The sequence below is a fragment of the Leiobunum rupestre genome, chromosome 9 (assembly GCF_980474605.1).
Source record: "Leiobunum rupestre chromosome 9, qqLeiRupe1.1.hap1, whole genome shotgun sequence".
NCBI lineage: Eukaryota > Metazoa > Arthropoda > Arachnida > Opiliones > Sclerosomatidae > Leiobunum > Leiobunum rupestre.
The window spans coordinates 23,188,242-23,204,187 of record NC_143392.1 but is presented as its reverse complement, the minus strand read 5'-3'; the positions used below and the strand labels follow the sequence as shown (position 1 = coordinate 23,204,187).

The following is a 15,946-nucleotide window of genomic DNA, read 5'->3' as shown; positions in this document are numbered from 1 at the left end:
CCTTCCCGACGGGACAGTGGCACTCGTAGGCGGCGCCTTCGTGGATCTTGTAGAACTTGTGCGAGTCCGTGGAGTGCGGCAGCAAGACAGTCGTGGCGTCCGCCTGAGCGAAACAGTCGAACTTGGCCGTGACCACGGTAGCCGAGGACTCCTGGGGCCAGCCGCAGGCTTGGAGGCCAATGTGGAACCACAGTCCTTCGGAACAAGCGCACTCGAAGGCCGTGCCCCAGCTGCACTCGTAGAACTTGCGGACGTCAGTCGGATGAGGAAGGTAGACGGGCTTGGTGCTCTTCTCCATCGGGCACTTGGGCAGGGCGGAGATGGGCGTCGGTCGGGGACCAGGAGCAGGGGCTGGCTTCGACGGCACGTAGGGTGGAGGAGGCGGTTTGCTCGTGGCGTTGACGCCAGGGTGCGGCGTAGGAGTCGGCTTGCATCCACACGGAGCTGGCGTGGGTGTTGGCGTTGGTTTACAACCACAGGGTGCTGGTGAGGGTGTTGGCTTTGGTGTCGGAGTTGTGTTTCCATTGCATCCACAAGGAGGCGGCGTTGGCTTCGGGGTTGGTTTGGGTGTATGCGCGCGGCATCCGCAAGGTGGCTCGATGGGGACTGTTTGTGGCTTCACCGGTTCCGAGATGAACGCTCGCATGCCCTCTTCTTCCCTCATGAACCACACGCATCCTCGGACGTTGGGGTCGAATTTGAGCGTGGACGGACATCGGAATATGATGGACGAGCCGTGCGAGCATCTGAAGTACTGGTGCGGGTCCTCCACGTCCGTGATGAAGACGGGGTACTGGCCGTGGCCGAAGGGACAAGAGTGTTTCCTGGAATGTTGCCCATGACGAGCTCCCAACGTGTCGTTCTCCTCGTGGTCATATACCAAAGACTCCAAGTCTATGGCAAATGGGGTCGTTTCATTGTTATCTTCCGCTAAGACCATTCTGCTTCGGAAGAACAGACACAGAAATACCAGCGATTGAAGTGTCTCCATTGTTCTTTACAAAAGATTAACAGTAATTATACTCTGATCTAAAATCACAAACATGGTTTTCATTTTATACTTACCAATTATATTGATGTAGACCGTCAACACTAATTAACGAGATGTGATGCTAATCGATGTAAGTTATTACTATTTATACCGATTTTTACCAGGTGATACAATATTTTTAAATATTCAAACAAAACACTAATTTATAATCTTATTTTTATCTATTTAGTTTAAATATTTAAATAAATATTGGTATTGATAATATGTTAATGTAGAATAGACTTGTTTGAAGGAAGATAAAAAGAACTAACGTAATTTTATAAAAATTTTATTTCAAAAATTTATAATATTAAAGAAGAGTAAAGAATACAATACTGTTAAACTGAATTTCGCCGCGATTATAAACAAATAATTCACGTTTATAGACGAAAGCGACGTTAATTTGGAAGTCCTTAATAAAATGTTTGTTCACAAAGGTGGGATTAAAATTAAAAATAAAATATATTTTTTCTTAAATAAAAACACGCCAGACATTTTAGCGCAAATAAAAAATATACAACACACTTATATTGGAGCGAAATAGAAGGTTACAAAACAATTAAAGAGATAATTTAAAAATCCAAACTTTGATTATGTCCTAGAAGGCCCCGATAACACGGCACGGGTTTTGATTTTTTTTGGTACTTTTTGATTATTTTTCTCCAATCAAATATAACAATATTTTAACACTAATGAGGAATACCATGATTCATATGAGTCTATTTTCTAAAATCTGGACAAGAAGGACGATATTCCGTGAATTACCGACGCCACCATGCCGATTACCTGAAACGAATAATTTCGATTAATTATTTATTTTAAAATTATCTTTAAAAGAAGAACCGATTTACGCGAGGAAGAACCTGGGACTATAGCTTATAGCTTCGGTGATATGCTGTTATACCGATGCATCGCCCTATTTCAGGGTTCATCTTGATTCTAGGTCTAGATTGCCATCTCTCTAAACGAACACGAGACACTTTTCATAAGTATTATTATTTTAATTATGTTATTTTTTATAAATATTTTATAATAGTTGCATATTGCGTATAACTGAAATTTATAATTTAATTATTTCATTTATGTTTATGAATTATTTCGTAGTTTTTTAGTTATAATGTTATTTTTTAATTTACATTTATTTCAGAATTATTTCGTAGTTCTTAGTTATAATGTATTTATTTAATTTATATTTATTTAAGAATTATTTCGTAGTTTTTTAGTTATAAGGTAATTATTTAATTTATATTTATTTAATAATTATTTCGTAATTTTTTAGTTATAAGGTAATTATATAATTTATATTTATTTAATAATTATTTTGTAGTTTTTTATTTATAAGTTAATTATTTAATTTATATTTATTTAAGAATTATTTCGTAGTTTTTTATTTATAAGGTAATTATTTAATTTATATTTATTTAATAATTATTTTGTAGTTTTTTACTTTAATGTATTTTTTTAATTTATATTTATTTAAGAAATATTTCGTAGTTTCTTAGTTATAAGGTAATTATTTAATTTATATTTATTTAAGAATTATTTAGTAGTTTTTAGTTATAAGGTAATTATTTAATTTATATTTATTTGATAATTTTTCGTAGTTCTTAGTTATAATGTATTTATTTAATTTATATTTATTTAAGAATTATTTCGTAGTTTTAGTAATAATGTAATTATTTAATTTATATTTATTTCAGAATTATATCGTAGTTTTTTAGTTATAATGTAATTTTACTCATTATTAATTATTATTTAGAAGTAGCTTAAAATTTTGTATTTGTGAAAGTTTCAAGTATTATTACTTTCAATTCCGCTCACTAAATGACGCCATCTGACTCTTACAAAAACAAATACATAAAAATGGCAGAACTACGTGGAAATTAAATCTGTGCCGGTTCCAAGTTCTTCCTTGCGTAAGTTGGTTGTTGATTCGGTGTATCCATCCGCGATTTCGCACTAAAATTCGGGCCCATTCGAACCATCAAAGGTACATTTTTATTTTTTTACGGCGTTAATGGACACTTCCCTCTTAAGAGAGATATTATTTACTCCTGATATTATTCTAGTAACGGGGTAACTTACGGCTCCGGCAATGGCTGGTTGTTTTAAATCTCTGGTGGAAATCTCTCCGTCCGTGCTGTAGATGATGGCTGCAATGGCGCTGGCCATGTAGAAAATGGCCATCATCCCGTTGAAGGACGTGAACTACAAACATAAGCGAATTATCATTAGAAACTTCAGAAGTAGGTAGTTTCATCTAATATACATCCAGGGTGGCCTGATATCGGCAGTTTCCGAGAAGAGCCAGAGTTCCTACCCATTACCCTTGACACCCAAAGGGGGTAACCGGTATACTGTTGGAATATCTGGCCAGGGGCCGGATTAACCAATAGGCCGAATAGGCCTGGGCCTAGGGCACCAAGCCTACAAGGGGCACCAAGAGGGTTCGAAAAAAATAAAAGTAATCATTTGCTTTTCACAAAATATTTTCCGGAGTAATTTTAGTAAATGCGTCCACCCGTATTAACCAAAAACGTTTGATTGTCACATTCTCTGACGGACTGCCGTCTAGCCCCTGACGACATACTAAATGTGGAAGCAAAATAATTTCCCTTCCATTTCTCAATTATAAATTGAGGAAGCGCCTAGCTCGCTTCGCCAGCTATTGAAAGGGGGCACCAAATTTAACTAGGGCCTAGGGCCCCATAAAGTCTTAATCCGGCCCTGTCTCTGGCTGAAATTTTGACTTTTGAAAGGTTTTATCTTTTTTGTATAGATCGAATTACAAATTGCTTACAGCAAAAGTGACATAAAGGGGCGTTCAGACTATCGACCTTTTCAGGCGTCAACAGAAGCGGGAGGTTTGAAACCTTTGACCCCCTACCTTTGTGCCTTTGGAAATATTTACTATTTAGCTAGATGGCAATATACTAGAAACTTTCTCTTTCATCTATGGACTAATTTGTCTTGGCGGGAATATCTCTCTTCTCTTTGCTCGCGCGTGGAGATACATTCTAAAACGCCACACTTGGTGGCGCTGAAGTGGCGAAAATTTACGATTTTGATGACGTGTTCTTTACCCCTTCTCCTACACTATTTTTTTACTTCGCGACAAGCTCTTCAAAGTGAAAAATATAGCCTAACCTTCAGAGAAACGAACATTTAGATCGAAGCCATTCGAGGTACGATTTTAATTCGGTTATTTACACTAGATGGCGCCAATTTAAACATTTTCTCTAGAATGGAACTGCAAATAAACAACTTCAAAAACCTATTTTAAGCGATGTTTTAAACTATAAAGTATGGCGGTGGCTATTTATCTAGTAACAAGTCGCGGATAGCTCGTTTCCAGTCCTTATTATTTATGTTGTCATTGGCGAAACAGTTAATCATTAAAAAATAAGGCGTCAATTTACGACTATTATGTTAATTATAATATAATTATTTTATAAATATATTTTAACTATTTTAAGCACTACGTACCAAAACTGAAAATACTACCGTTTCCCACGTAATTTTATTCTAACGAGCTTACAAAAACCGTCCCTAAATTATGAGGTAGTTGGTAAAGAAAATAAGAAAACTTGCAGAAAATAAAATAGTATTTTTTGAGGCGTAACGGAGGTGGCTGCATTTTCCCAAACTTATACAAGTAGTGCCGTTTTAAAACTTGAAGGCAGTTACTTCAAAGCAATGAGTAATAGACGTTTGGTAACATAACCGTGTAATAGTACTTACAAATCTGGTCTTGGTGGCGTCATCCCTGGTGCCGACAACGAGGACGCAGACGGTTGAGGCGATGCAAGAGGTGATGAAGAGGAACATGTGGGCGCTGTTGCCCGCCACTATCCAATAGCCGTTCTGGATTTTATTACCAGTCACCACTGAGCCCACCGTCCCCAAACAAGACAGACCAGCGATCTGTAGAATTCATGGCATTAGAGTTCGAAGTATTTCTCTAAACTGGTCGATTTAACTTACGATGCTGAGGATGAGGAGAATGTCCATTCGATTCATGATGAAGCTTGTTTGGGCGTTACTGGCAGAAAAATACTTTTAACACGAAATCTGAAATGAGAAAGTCACGAAATATAGTAGTTTTAATCTTAAATTGTACTTCTTCTTATTAACCACTTTGAACCTGATAAGAATTGTCGTGGAATAATTTGAATTTTCTAAAATTTTCAGTTGAGTGGTATGAGCTTCTAATGTTTGCCCCAAAAAATGGGTAATATAACATTTAAAAGTATTTAATTTTATTAAAGATAATAAAATAATTTAAGTACCAAAATTAAATTAAATGTAAAAATGGCATAATTTAAGTACCAAAATTAAATTAAATGTAAAAATGGCATAATTTAAGTACCAAAATTAAATAATTTTAGTACCCAAATTTATTTGATTTTAGTATTTATTTAAATTTTGGTACTAAAATTATTTAACTTTGGTACTTAAATTATGCCTTTTTTACATTTAATTTAATTGATGCGTTTAATTTAAGTATTTAAATTTATGTAATTTTTGCATTTAAATTAATTTAAGTTTATGTAATTTTTGCATTTAAATTAATTTAAGTTTATGTAATTTTTGCATTTAAATTAATTTAAGTTTATGTAATTTTTGCATTTAAATTAATTTAAGTTTATGTAATTTTTGCATTTAAATTAATTTAAGTTTATGTAATTTTTGCATTTAAATTAATTTAAGTTTATGTAATTTTTGCATTTAAATTAATTTGAGTTTATGTAATTTTTGCATTTAAATTACTTTAAGTATTTAAATTTATGTAATTTTTGCATTTAAATTAATTTAAGTAATTAAATTTATGTAATTTTTGCATTTAAATTAATTTAAGTATTTAAATTTATGTAATTTTTGCATTTAAATTAATTTAAGTATTTAAATTTATGTAATTTTTGCATTTAAATTAATTTAAGTAATTAAATTTGTGTAATTTTTGCATTTAAATTAATTTAAGTATTTAAATTTGTGTAATTTTTGCATTTAAATTAATTTAAGTATTTAAATTTATGTAATTTTTGCATTTAAATTAATTTAAGTATTTAAATTTATGTAATTTTTGCATTTAAATTAATTTAAGTATTTAAATTTATGTAATTTTTGCATTTAAATTAATTTAAGTATTTAAATTTATGCAATTTTTACATTTAAATTAATTTAAGTATTTAAATTTATGTAATTTTTGCATTTAAATTAATTTAAGTATTTAAATTTATGCAATTTTTACATTCAATTTAATTGATGCGTTTAATTTCACTTTTAAATTTAATTTTTTTTTACTATTAAACTTAAGAGACTTAAATAAAATTTCCAAATTTAACATAGCGTTTATAAAGTAATTTAGTTTACAAACCTTGCAAGATCACTGAAATTATGCACTAAACTAAAGTTGAACGTAAATAATGCGACCCAAATTTTGAGGAAATGATATACCCAAATTAAAACGAATTGACAAACAGCTATTTCAAGTGACAAAAACGAAAGCCAACCAGTCCAAAGGCGTTTAAACACAGTTTGTCTCGAATGGGCGTCTTCCAAATGGGATGTTTTTCATTTTCATCGCACCGACGCCCACATCCAATTTAAATATTACCATATCCTTTACCAAGAAAGAAAAGAACTACACATAAAACAACGTCGTGAATGTACGTGCTGGCTTAAAACTGTGATACGCCGTTTCCTTTCAAAACTATCACTTCCTTCTTAAAATTCCGAAAAAACACAGTCGTATAGGCGCTATTATAAAATAACGTGGCTTTCTTGTTTTAATGGAAAAGGCTACCTACATTAGCTCTCCTACCAGAGAGCCTATTAATTCATACATAGTCTTAAATTGAACTATTTTATAGTCACGTTTTAACAAGCTGGGCAAGCATAGCCCATTTTATGTCTTGACAGCGTGACGTCATGCCGTACCTTTGGCCATGGCCACCATGCTGATGTTTTGTTTTTCAATTAGAAAAAGCATGGGTGACGTAATATATACGTCATACTTCCAAGTCTATATTGATTAATTTCCAAGAAATATTCCCAAAATGTGTTTTCTTTTAGGTTATGATTATATTATTTTTTTTTTATTTGACTGTACGCTCATATATCATATTATCATTTGATGGTCTCACACCAAGATGGTATCCTGCTTTTAAATATTTTGCGTGGGTTGGGGAACTTGAGATGCAGGTACACGAGGATGAAATTTAACACGCGTCATAGTAATGGAATCTTGTGACGATATATTTTGGCCATATAATTTAAGGATGAGTTCATGGTACAATTTCTCACGGTTTTAATAATTATGCATTTTTTACTGTTATTCCAAGGGTTATTTGACTATCTCCTTTTCGATCGAAGCGCCACACTATCGGTAGCGGCTGAAGTCAAATTATTTATTAAATAAATATTTAGTATTTTTGCCGATAGAGGGCGATAGGCTCTCCACGCACGGATAGAAATCCTCCCATAAATTGAACACACCACCTACTGAGACAAAATGTTTACACGAATAATGCATAAATCTAATCCTCAACTTAGTGGGAAGAAATTGCAAAGGTGGTACGGCCAATATAACCGAATGTAGGTGTGTTCAATAAAAAATATATAAACACTAACTTTTTGTTTATACTCTCATGGAAAGGAAGGAATTTGTTCCAAATTTCTAGTTCGAAATATACCCAACAAATGACTCGTGAATTTTAAGAAGATGGTTTAAACATAAGTATTTATTACGTACGTTACGAAATAAGTATATATCGAACTATATTGCTAATGTTATCCTCTTCGCTTCGGAAGTAAAATAGTATGAGGTGAAATACTTCATATAGAGACTTTCTAAAATGATTACGTCTAAAAAATGTTTTATAAATAAATAAATTATTACATTATTAGGCGTAGTAATATACGTGGTACCATAAGTGTACAATATTGTAATATAAGTGTGATACTTCCTATTCTTCAAATGCAAAAGTTTAACTGAGAGCTATTCACAAGACAGACAGCATTACGGGCTTCGTTGCCATTTTGTGTCCGCTCGGTCACACGTAGCCTTTGACAGCGCCTCGCTAGGGGGAGATTTTCTTGGGATGACGTCACTTCGTTACTAGCTCTCAGTAAAATATTCCCGAAAGTGACAAACTTAGGGAACAATATTATAGACTTATGGTGGTACGTTTTCAGCCGCGATGCGTTGTATTCTTCGCGGTTGGTGGGAAAATCGCGTCTATTGAAAATGACGTCGAGCCTGCCAAAATAAATGTTTTATTTCTATGCCCTAGATTAGGCTATATGGATACTTATAAAAGATATAATATGAACTTCTAATACACCATAGTTTTATAGTCGTAGCATAAATATCATAAACTTATGGCCGTAGTAGCAGTGAATAAAAGGTTAACCTTTTAGGGTAGAATTTGTCACGAATCTGGTGGAAATCTGACCCATTTTTGCCAAAAATGTTATCAACCTGAGTACTGGGGGTTAGTGTAGTCAGTTATTTATTGCGTTTCTCACGGTAACATATCAATGCAAACCCACTTTTACCGGAAAAGGGGGGGCATGGGCGGGGGGGGGGGGCTAATTGCGTAAAAGAAAGCCGCTTTTTTCGAAAAATAAAATTCGTTGCGAAAGGATTTCAGGAACAAACCGTTTTTTTGTAATACATTTTTTAGATTTGAGATGGCGATTTTAAATTAGGTAATCAATTTTTCAAAATCTTTTAATTACTATCAACTTCAAGGATAAATTTATAATTGATTATCTCGTTAGGAACAATATTTATATTTTTAAATTCTTTTGACAAATAATATGAACATTAAATGTAAAGTGTTATTGATGTGTTATAACTACAAAATAAATAAAATAATATCACTAAATAGATAAATTAATTTATAATAAATTAATATCACTAAATAGATAAATTAATTTATAATAAATTAATATCACTAAATAGATAAATTAATTTATAATAAATTAATATCACTAAATAGATAAATTAATTTATAATTAATTTATGTCACTAAATAGATGAATTAATTATTAATTCATGTCACTAAAGAGATAAATTAATTTTTATTTAATATCACTAAATAGATAAATGAATTATTATTGAATGTCACTAAATAGATAAATGCATTATTATTGAATGTCACTAAATAGATAAATTAATTATTATTGAATGTCACTAAATAGATAAATTAATTATTATTGAATGTCACTAAAGAGATAAATTAATTATTATTGAATGTCACTAAATAGATAAATTAATTATTATTGAATGTCACTAAATAGATAAATTAATTATTATTCAATATCACAAAATTATTTAATTATTAATTAAACGAGTTGATAATATGAACATGTTACAAATAATAGACTGCTAATTAATATGCATATAATGTAAATTAACCATTTTAATTATTTATTTACCACTTAATGCCGTGATGTTTAAAACCTCACGAAATACGTAAATAAATTTATAATACATTTATTTAAGCGATGACGTATTAAAACGAATGACAAATATTTAATAAATTATCCAGGTTTGGTCAATATAATTATGAAATTTGAAAGCTTGAAAAATAGCTATATATAATAATTATATCGTAGTTATATCATATATCTTATAACGTGCCCTAACAAAACATCATTATTAATAAAACAATGAAGCATTTAATAAAGACATTATAACATCCATGTTATTAATTTCTAAATGAATAGTAAGGATAGGAAGCTCGGTACTTTTTCCATAATTTTTCCCCCCATTTCTTTGGGTATGCAATTACGCGTCCACCACCATGGGAATCTATTAAACGTATACCCTTTTAGAGGGTTAGAAACTCGTTTTTTTTACCAGTACTGTTTCTCTGAAAGGCGGCTTTGGCTGTGTTTTGTTACGGCCCCTGGGAAGCGTGCTTTCCCCGATGGCGCCGAGTCGACGCCCAAAGCCACTCCGAGATAGTGATGGAGAGCCTGTGAGACAAGCGCGATTCGCAGTTCGTGGCGTACCGAGTACGCTCGTTAACTATTCATAAGTTCCGTGGTCAAGTGAGAATGTCTACAAACTCTGACTGACGCTTCTAAAAATAAATCGAACTGCTTTTTCAAAATTTGTTTCTAGTTGTTGCGAAACTTGGAATAAATATTATACAAACTTTTTGAGCATTTAAAATTGTAAGGTTACTTCACGTACCGTATTTGTTATCGGAAAAGTGTTTGAGATTATTTTGTCAATCTGTACTTTTGTATCTTATCTGAATTATCTTAGAAATCGACTGTTTTAATACAATTCATTTGGAAAAAATAATCCCAACTGACGTAAGAATTAACACGAAACTGGAATTATTTTTAACACTAATAACAAAATTATTAAATTAGTTTTAATATTGTATACATACGTTTAATTTTAATATATTTCCTTTAAATTCAGCTCACGTAAACATGAATAAAACTGTAAAATTAATATTGTGGGTTTAATAATTGAAACAAATATCTCATGTACAATATTCGATTTCATTTAACTTTTTTAACATTTAAAATATATAAATTTAACAAAATTGATTGAATCTGCACTTGCAAACTTTCTACGTATGATTTATGGCTGAGAAAAATGGCACCTTTATATCACAGGAAATAATTTATACCGTAAACTAATTTAACTTTTACAAATCCTTTTAAATCAATAACGTTATGTCATTGTTGAACGAGAACTCAACCAAGCGTGAGCTAATTTTCCAAACATTCGTCGGTTTGGTTTACGAGTCTATTTGTTGACCAATCTATTTATTTAGGAGTGAAAACCCTACGTGCAAAATCGATAAAAAATAATTTACCTTTATTCGGCCTGTTGATCGTAGAGAGAGGTGAGTTAGCAGCTGCACCGTAGCTCTTCCAAGTCGCGAGAGAGGAACGGGAACTACGGAAAACGCTGTTTGTGTCAGGCTGAGCTCAACAGACTGATGCCATTATAAGTTCGTGAAGGAAGCTGAAGAGAAAGGAGAGGGTGGAAAATTTGGGAATAAATGAAGTAAAAACGCGGGGGGGTTGGTATAAGGTGGCGGGGGGTGGTAATAGAGGCCAGTGAGAGGCGGTCTCATTGTAGAAGCCGAAGCGACACTTCCACGTCGGTCCTCCGGGCTCGAAACAATCAGAACCTTTTAATATCGATGATGTTATGCATTTCATTTTTTTTTTCAATTCTCAGGATGACTTCCCGGATTAAGAGTATAATTTTTTCTAAATGAGTGTTCGTGACTCAAATGGTATCGCGCATTGCGGTTGTATTACGCTATTTTCCTGCAGAGTTAATTTGTACGTTGGAATGATTTAATTTTAATTTTCGTGGTTCAGAGTTTTACGCGGTGATGTCAGACTAGTTTTAATGTATAACATATGTATTTTTTTATATTCGACCGTATTTTTTAATTTGGTATTTTTTAAACTTCAAGAAATAATTCAGCATTTATTTATCGCAATTTTCTTTGGTTAGTAATATTTTATATCACTAATTTATATTTTTAGTTGAAATTTATAAATTATGATTTCTAGTTGAAATTTATAAATTATGATTTCTAGTTGAAATTTATAAATTATGATTTCTAGTTGAAATTTATAAATTATGATTTCTAGTTGAAATTTATAAATTATGATTTCTAGTTGAAATTTGTAAACTACGTTTTCTAGTTAAAATTTATAAGTAACATTTTCTAGTTGAAATTTGTAAACTAAGTTTTCTAGTTCAAATTTGTAAACTACGTTTTCTAGTTGAAATTTTAAAACTATGTTTTCTAGTAAAAATTTATAAATAACATTTTCTAGTAAAAATTTATAAATAACATTTTCTAGTAAAAATTTATAAATAACATTTTCCAGTAAAAATTTATAAATAACATTTTCTAGTAAAAATTTATAAATAACATTTTCTAGTAAAAATTTATAAATAACATTTTCTAGTAAAAATTTATAAATAACATTTTCTAGTAAAAATTTATAAATAACATTTTCTAGTTAAAATTTACAAAATTGCGTTTTCTAGTCGAAATTACACCGAAATTCCAAAAACCAAATAGTCAAAGAAATTATTTTATAAAAGAAAATTATTTGTATTCCAGTTTATCGAAATAATGGCAATAAACGATGTATGAAATTCGAATTTATTCCTAATTTATTCACGTTTGAAAAAACATTGTTTAAAGTTGTAGGGAACAAGTGTGGAGCTTCCGATCCGAACCCTCCCCCGATCTCATAACCTGTTTTCTATACATGTATTAAAGGGATAGAGCTAAAATATGTAATATTTTGTAGCTCCATTCCTATATACGTATTCTCTAACCAGCCTCTTTTTTGTTGGCAAAAAATGTGGGGCCCCACGAGTTTTGGAAAATTTGACGTAATCAACGAAAAAAAATGGCTTACTCGCTATTGTTTTCGCCACCCCTCCGTTTCTTCCCCCTTTTTTGGAATTACGTCACTGCGGTGGGTGAGAGAGCTCATTTGTAGTCGCTCGTTTGTAGCCCATTAATTTCGACATTAATTACTAAACTGGTATTATAAGTCATGGCGTAGCGTAAGTATGACACTTCCAGCTCTGCATAATTTACTATTTCGTTACTAGTACCATAAGTACCATAAGTAATTTGGAAGTGTAAGTATGACACCTCCTACTCTACATTAATTACTCTTTCGTTACTAGTACCATAAATAAAATCGTAAGTTTAGTATAACACTTCCAACTCTGCATAATTTACTATTTCGTTACTAGTACCATAAGTACCATAAGTAATTCGGAAATGTATAAGTATGACACCTCCTACTCTACATTAATTACTATTTCGTTACTAGTACCATAAGTAATATCGTAAGCGTAAGTATGACATCTCCTACTCTACATTAACTAATATCTGGTTATTAGTAGCATAAGTAATATCGTAGCGTAAGTACGGCACTTCATACTCTACATAACTTAATACTTTGTTATGAGTACCATAAGTAATTCAGAAGGGTCCGTATGACACCTCCTACTCTACATTAATTACTATTTCGTTGCTAGTACCATAAGTATATATCGTAGTGTAATTATGACACTTCCTACTCTACATTAATTACTATTTCGTTACTAGTACCATAAGTAACATCAAATTTGTAAGCATGACACTTCTACTTCTACCAACGCTGTTTATGAATGGTAGTTTCGCGAATTAAGACGTAAATCATTGTGTGGTTATGGACTGAGAAGTATCCGTGAAATTTCAGCTTATTTAAAGCATCAGCCAAGGCTTATTGAAAATTATAATGTTTTTAAAAGTGAAAATTCAGTCTTCTTTGGCAAAATAATGATAAATTATAGTATCCGAATTTGATATTCAAAAAAGCTATTATTTTACTTATGATCGTATAGTATGTGTGAGAAACAAACGACGTGAAAAAGCTCTGATGTTACGCACGTTGTTTTAAATCGAATTTTTATATTTGGTTCCTTAGTTAAAAATGAATCATATTTTGCCAAAACTACAATACAATTTGTAAGCCTGATTCGATGTTATCATGACGAGCGTGTTTTAAGGAGAGTTTAAAAATCACGAAGATTGTTTTCGGAACAATGGGGTAAGTATATGCAAAATACGGGCCACGACAAATTAATTCCATTAAATCTAGTTACTTGGTTTTGGTTTTTGAATTTCTAACGACGTTTTATTATCGTTACCACTTTCTGGGAAGAACAAAAATATAAAGTATTTTGACTTTTAAAACGTAGCTCAATTTCACGTGAAAATAGCTTATCTTTTTCAAAGGAGACCAGACATTTTGTATGGGATCACCATAGAGATAGAAAAGAAATAGAGGCACTATTGTATCTGGCGAAGTTGACCGCGAGTGCCGACCCCCTTTTCGCCAATGTAGGAAGCCATGAGATGGGCAGATTACGTGGCGCCATCGATGCGCGGTGAAATGAAATACATTATGCCTTTTGGAAAATCAATTGTCATTTGATGTAAACAAAGGAAGGATAGATGGCGTTGCAAATTCTGCCCATCCCGGCTTTCATACATGCGTGGGGGAGGGATGAATTTTACCAGTCAAAAACAGGGGTGCCTTAACGCGGTAATCTTCCCTATATTTCTTTTCTATCTCTATGGGGATCACTGTAATAAATAAAAAATTTCACAGGGATTCATTGGAACCAGTTTAATAATTGAAAATTTGCTAAATGACCCGTTTACTAATTTAAAAGTTTCTATTTGACCCGTTTAATCAATCAAAAGTTTCGATGCGATCAGTTTAATCATTCAAACGTTTCTATGCATGGGACCAGTTAAATCATTAATTTTTTTAATACAACCCATAAATTAAAATGTGTTAAGGGGCCACTTTATTATTTCAAAACTTTTCATTGGAACTGGTTTATTAAAAACTTTTACCTGTTTATTAATTCAAAACTTTTCATTGGAACCAGTTTATTAATTGAAAAATTAAGGAAGCGGTTTATTATTTTAAAATAATTATACGGGACCAGTTTATTATTTGAAATATTTATACGGGACCAGTTTATTAATTCAAAAATTTATATGGTACCCCTTCATTAAAAAAAGTGTTAAGGGAACAGTTTATTAATTCAAAACGTTTCGTTGGGACCAGTTTATTAATTCAAAACGTTTCGTTGGGACCAGTTTATTAATTCAAAACGTTTCGTTGGGACCATTTTCTGGACCCAAAATTTATATGGGTCCAGTTTATGAATTAAAAATTTGCGGGGGACCGGTTTCTTAAGAAATTTGTTTGGGGCCGGTTCATTAGGAAATTTCTTTGGACTAGTTTCTTTACTAAAAAGTTAAAATGGTGTCAATATATTGAATAAAAATTTGCGGGGGACCGGTTCATTAGGAAATTTCTTTGGCACTAGTTTCTTTATTAAAAAGTTCCAATGGTGTCATTATATTGAATAAAAATTTGCGTTAGACCGGTTTATTAAGAAATTTGTTTGGGACTAGTCTATTAATTCAAAATTAACATGGGGACTAGTTTATCCATTCAAATTTTCCAATGGTGCCCATATATTGAATAAAAATTTCCATTTAGATCATTTTAATAATTGGAAAAATGATGAATGATCACCCGCCCGGAAGGACCATTGGCGACAAAAACCTGACTTCTGGTCAAAAGTAAGATATCCTTACGTGAAGGTCTCTTTTATTAAGCTAATGGAAGCGAAACACCTCATTGGTTCTACGGTATATTGTCCACCTTTATTCCTTCGATACCTGTCGAATACAGTTTCTATTCTGGTCGATCCCGGGAGCCTTTAGAGATATGGAAAATAGACATAGATCCTTTGCGCGTAGCGTGTCTCCATTGTTTTGGTTCGGAGGTCCGTCCATAAATCACGAAATCGTTTTTGTAATCTTTCTGAGACGAATCGCGAATGACCGCTAAAGGTAAAACGCAATCTTGCTGGACAGCAGTCAGCGACTGTGCATGCTGATGACCGATCAAATGTCATTGACCGGTGCCGTGTTTGGGTCGTTCGCTTTCTACTTCCGCCAAACTCCCCACTCCTCCCCCTACCGGCTCACACAGATACTACGATTATTATTATTACAAAAAATTTCATCAATCGATAACGTCATTTGACCAGTCACAGCGCCATCGAGCGTCAAAAGCTCGCAAAATCCATTGGAAAAAACGCGTAAGGCCCAAAATGACGGTTCACTCTCAAACATTATTGATCTTAACGGCTATTTATTAATATTAATTATTAATTTAATCGTATTTATCAATAGTTAGTGTAGGGACGCTAATGGTTAACTGGGGTAGGGTTAGCCACAAGCCTCCCGCATGGTTTAAATGTAATAACCATCGATAGGCATTTTCATTTGGATGAAACAAATGTAATAACCATCGATG

General features: G+C 32.5%; 1 protein-coding gene across 2 annotated transcripts; it reads right to left on the bottom strand.

Moving 5' to 3' along the window:
* Nucleotides 1-1,375: 1,375 nt before the first annotated feature.
* Nucleotides 1,376-11,036, bottom strand: LOC149926902 (uncharacterized). 2 transcript variants are annotated; one of them, XM_090158708.1, is made up of 5 exons: nt 6,408-6,490; nt 5,015-5,101; nt 4,772-4,954; nt 3,116-3,238; nt 1,376-1,816 (listed from the first exon to the last, which is right to left on the bottom strand). In XM_090158708.1, the coding sequence occupies exons 2-5, from the start codon at nt 5,048-5,050 to the stop codon at nt 1,757-1,759; spliced, it is 402 nt and encodes a 133-aa protein (XP_090014834.1). In that variant the 5' UTR covers nt 5,051-5,101; nt 6,408-6,490; the 3' UTR covers nt 1,376-1,756. The 2 variants fall into 2 exon arrangements, with proteins under 2 accessions (XP_090014834.1, XP_090014833.1); XM_090158707.1 differs by lacking the exon at nt 6,408-6,490 and adding an exon at nt 10,879-11,036 and having other exon boundaries at nt 1,377-1,816.
* Nucleotides 11,037-15,946: the final 4,910 nt, after the last annotated feature.

What these genes read in the sequence shown, in the direction of transcription:
- LOC149926902 (XM_090158707.1), bottom strand. Translation starts at nt 5,050, where the DNA reads ATGAATCGAATGGACATTCTCCTCATCCTCAGCATC. An exon ending in TTCTCCTCATCCTCAGCATC is followed by an intron (nt 4,955 to 5,014) that starts GTAAGTTAAATC and finishes TGAATTCTACAG; the next exon opens with ATCGCTGGTCTGTCTTGTTT. An exon ending in ACGCCACCAAGACCAGATTT is followed by an intron (nt 3,239 to 4,771) that starts GTAAGTACTATT and finishes TTATGTTTGTAG; the next exon opens with TTCACGTCCTTCAACGGGAT.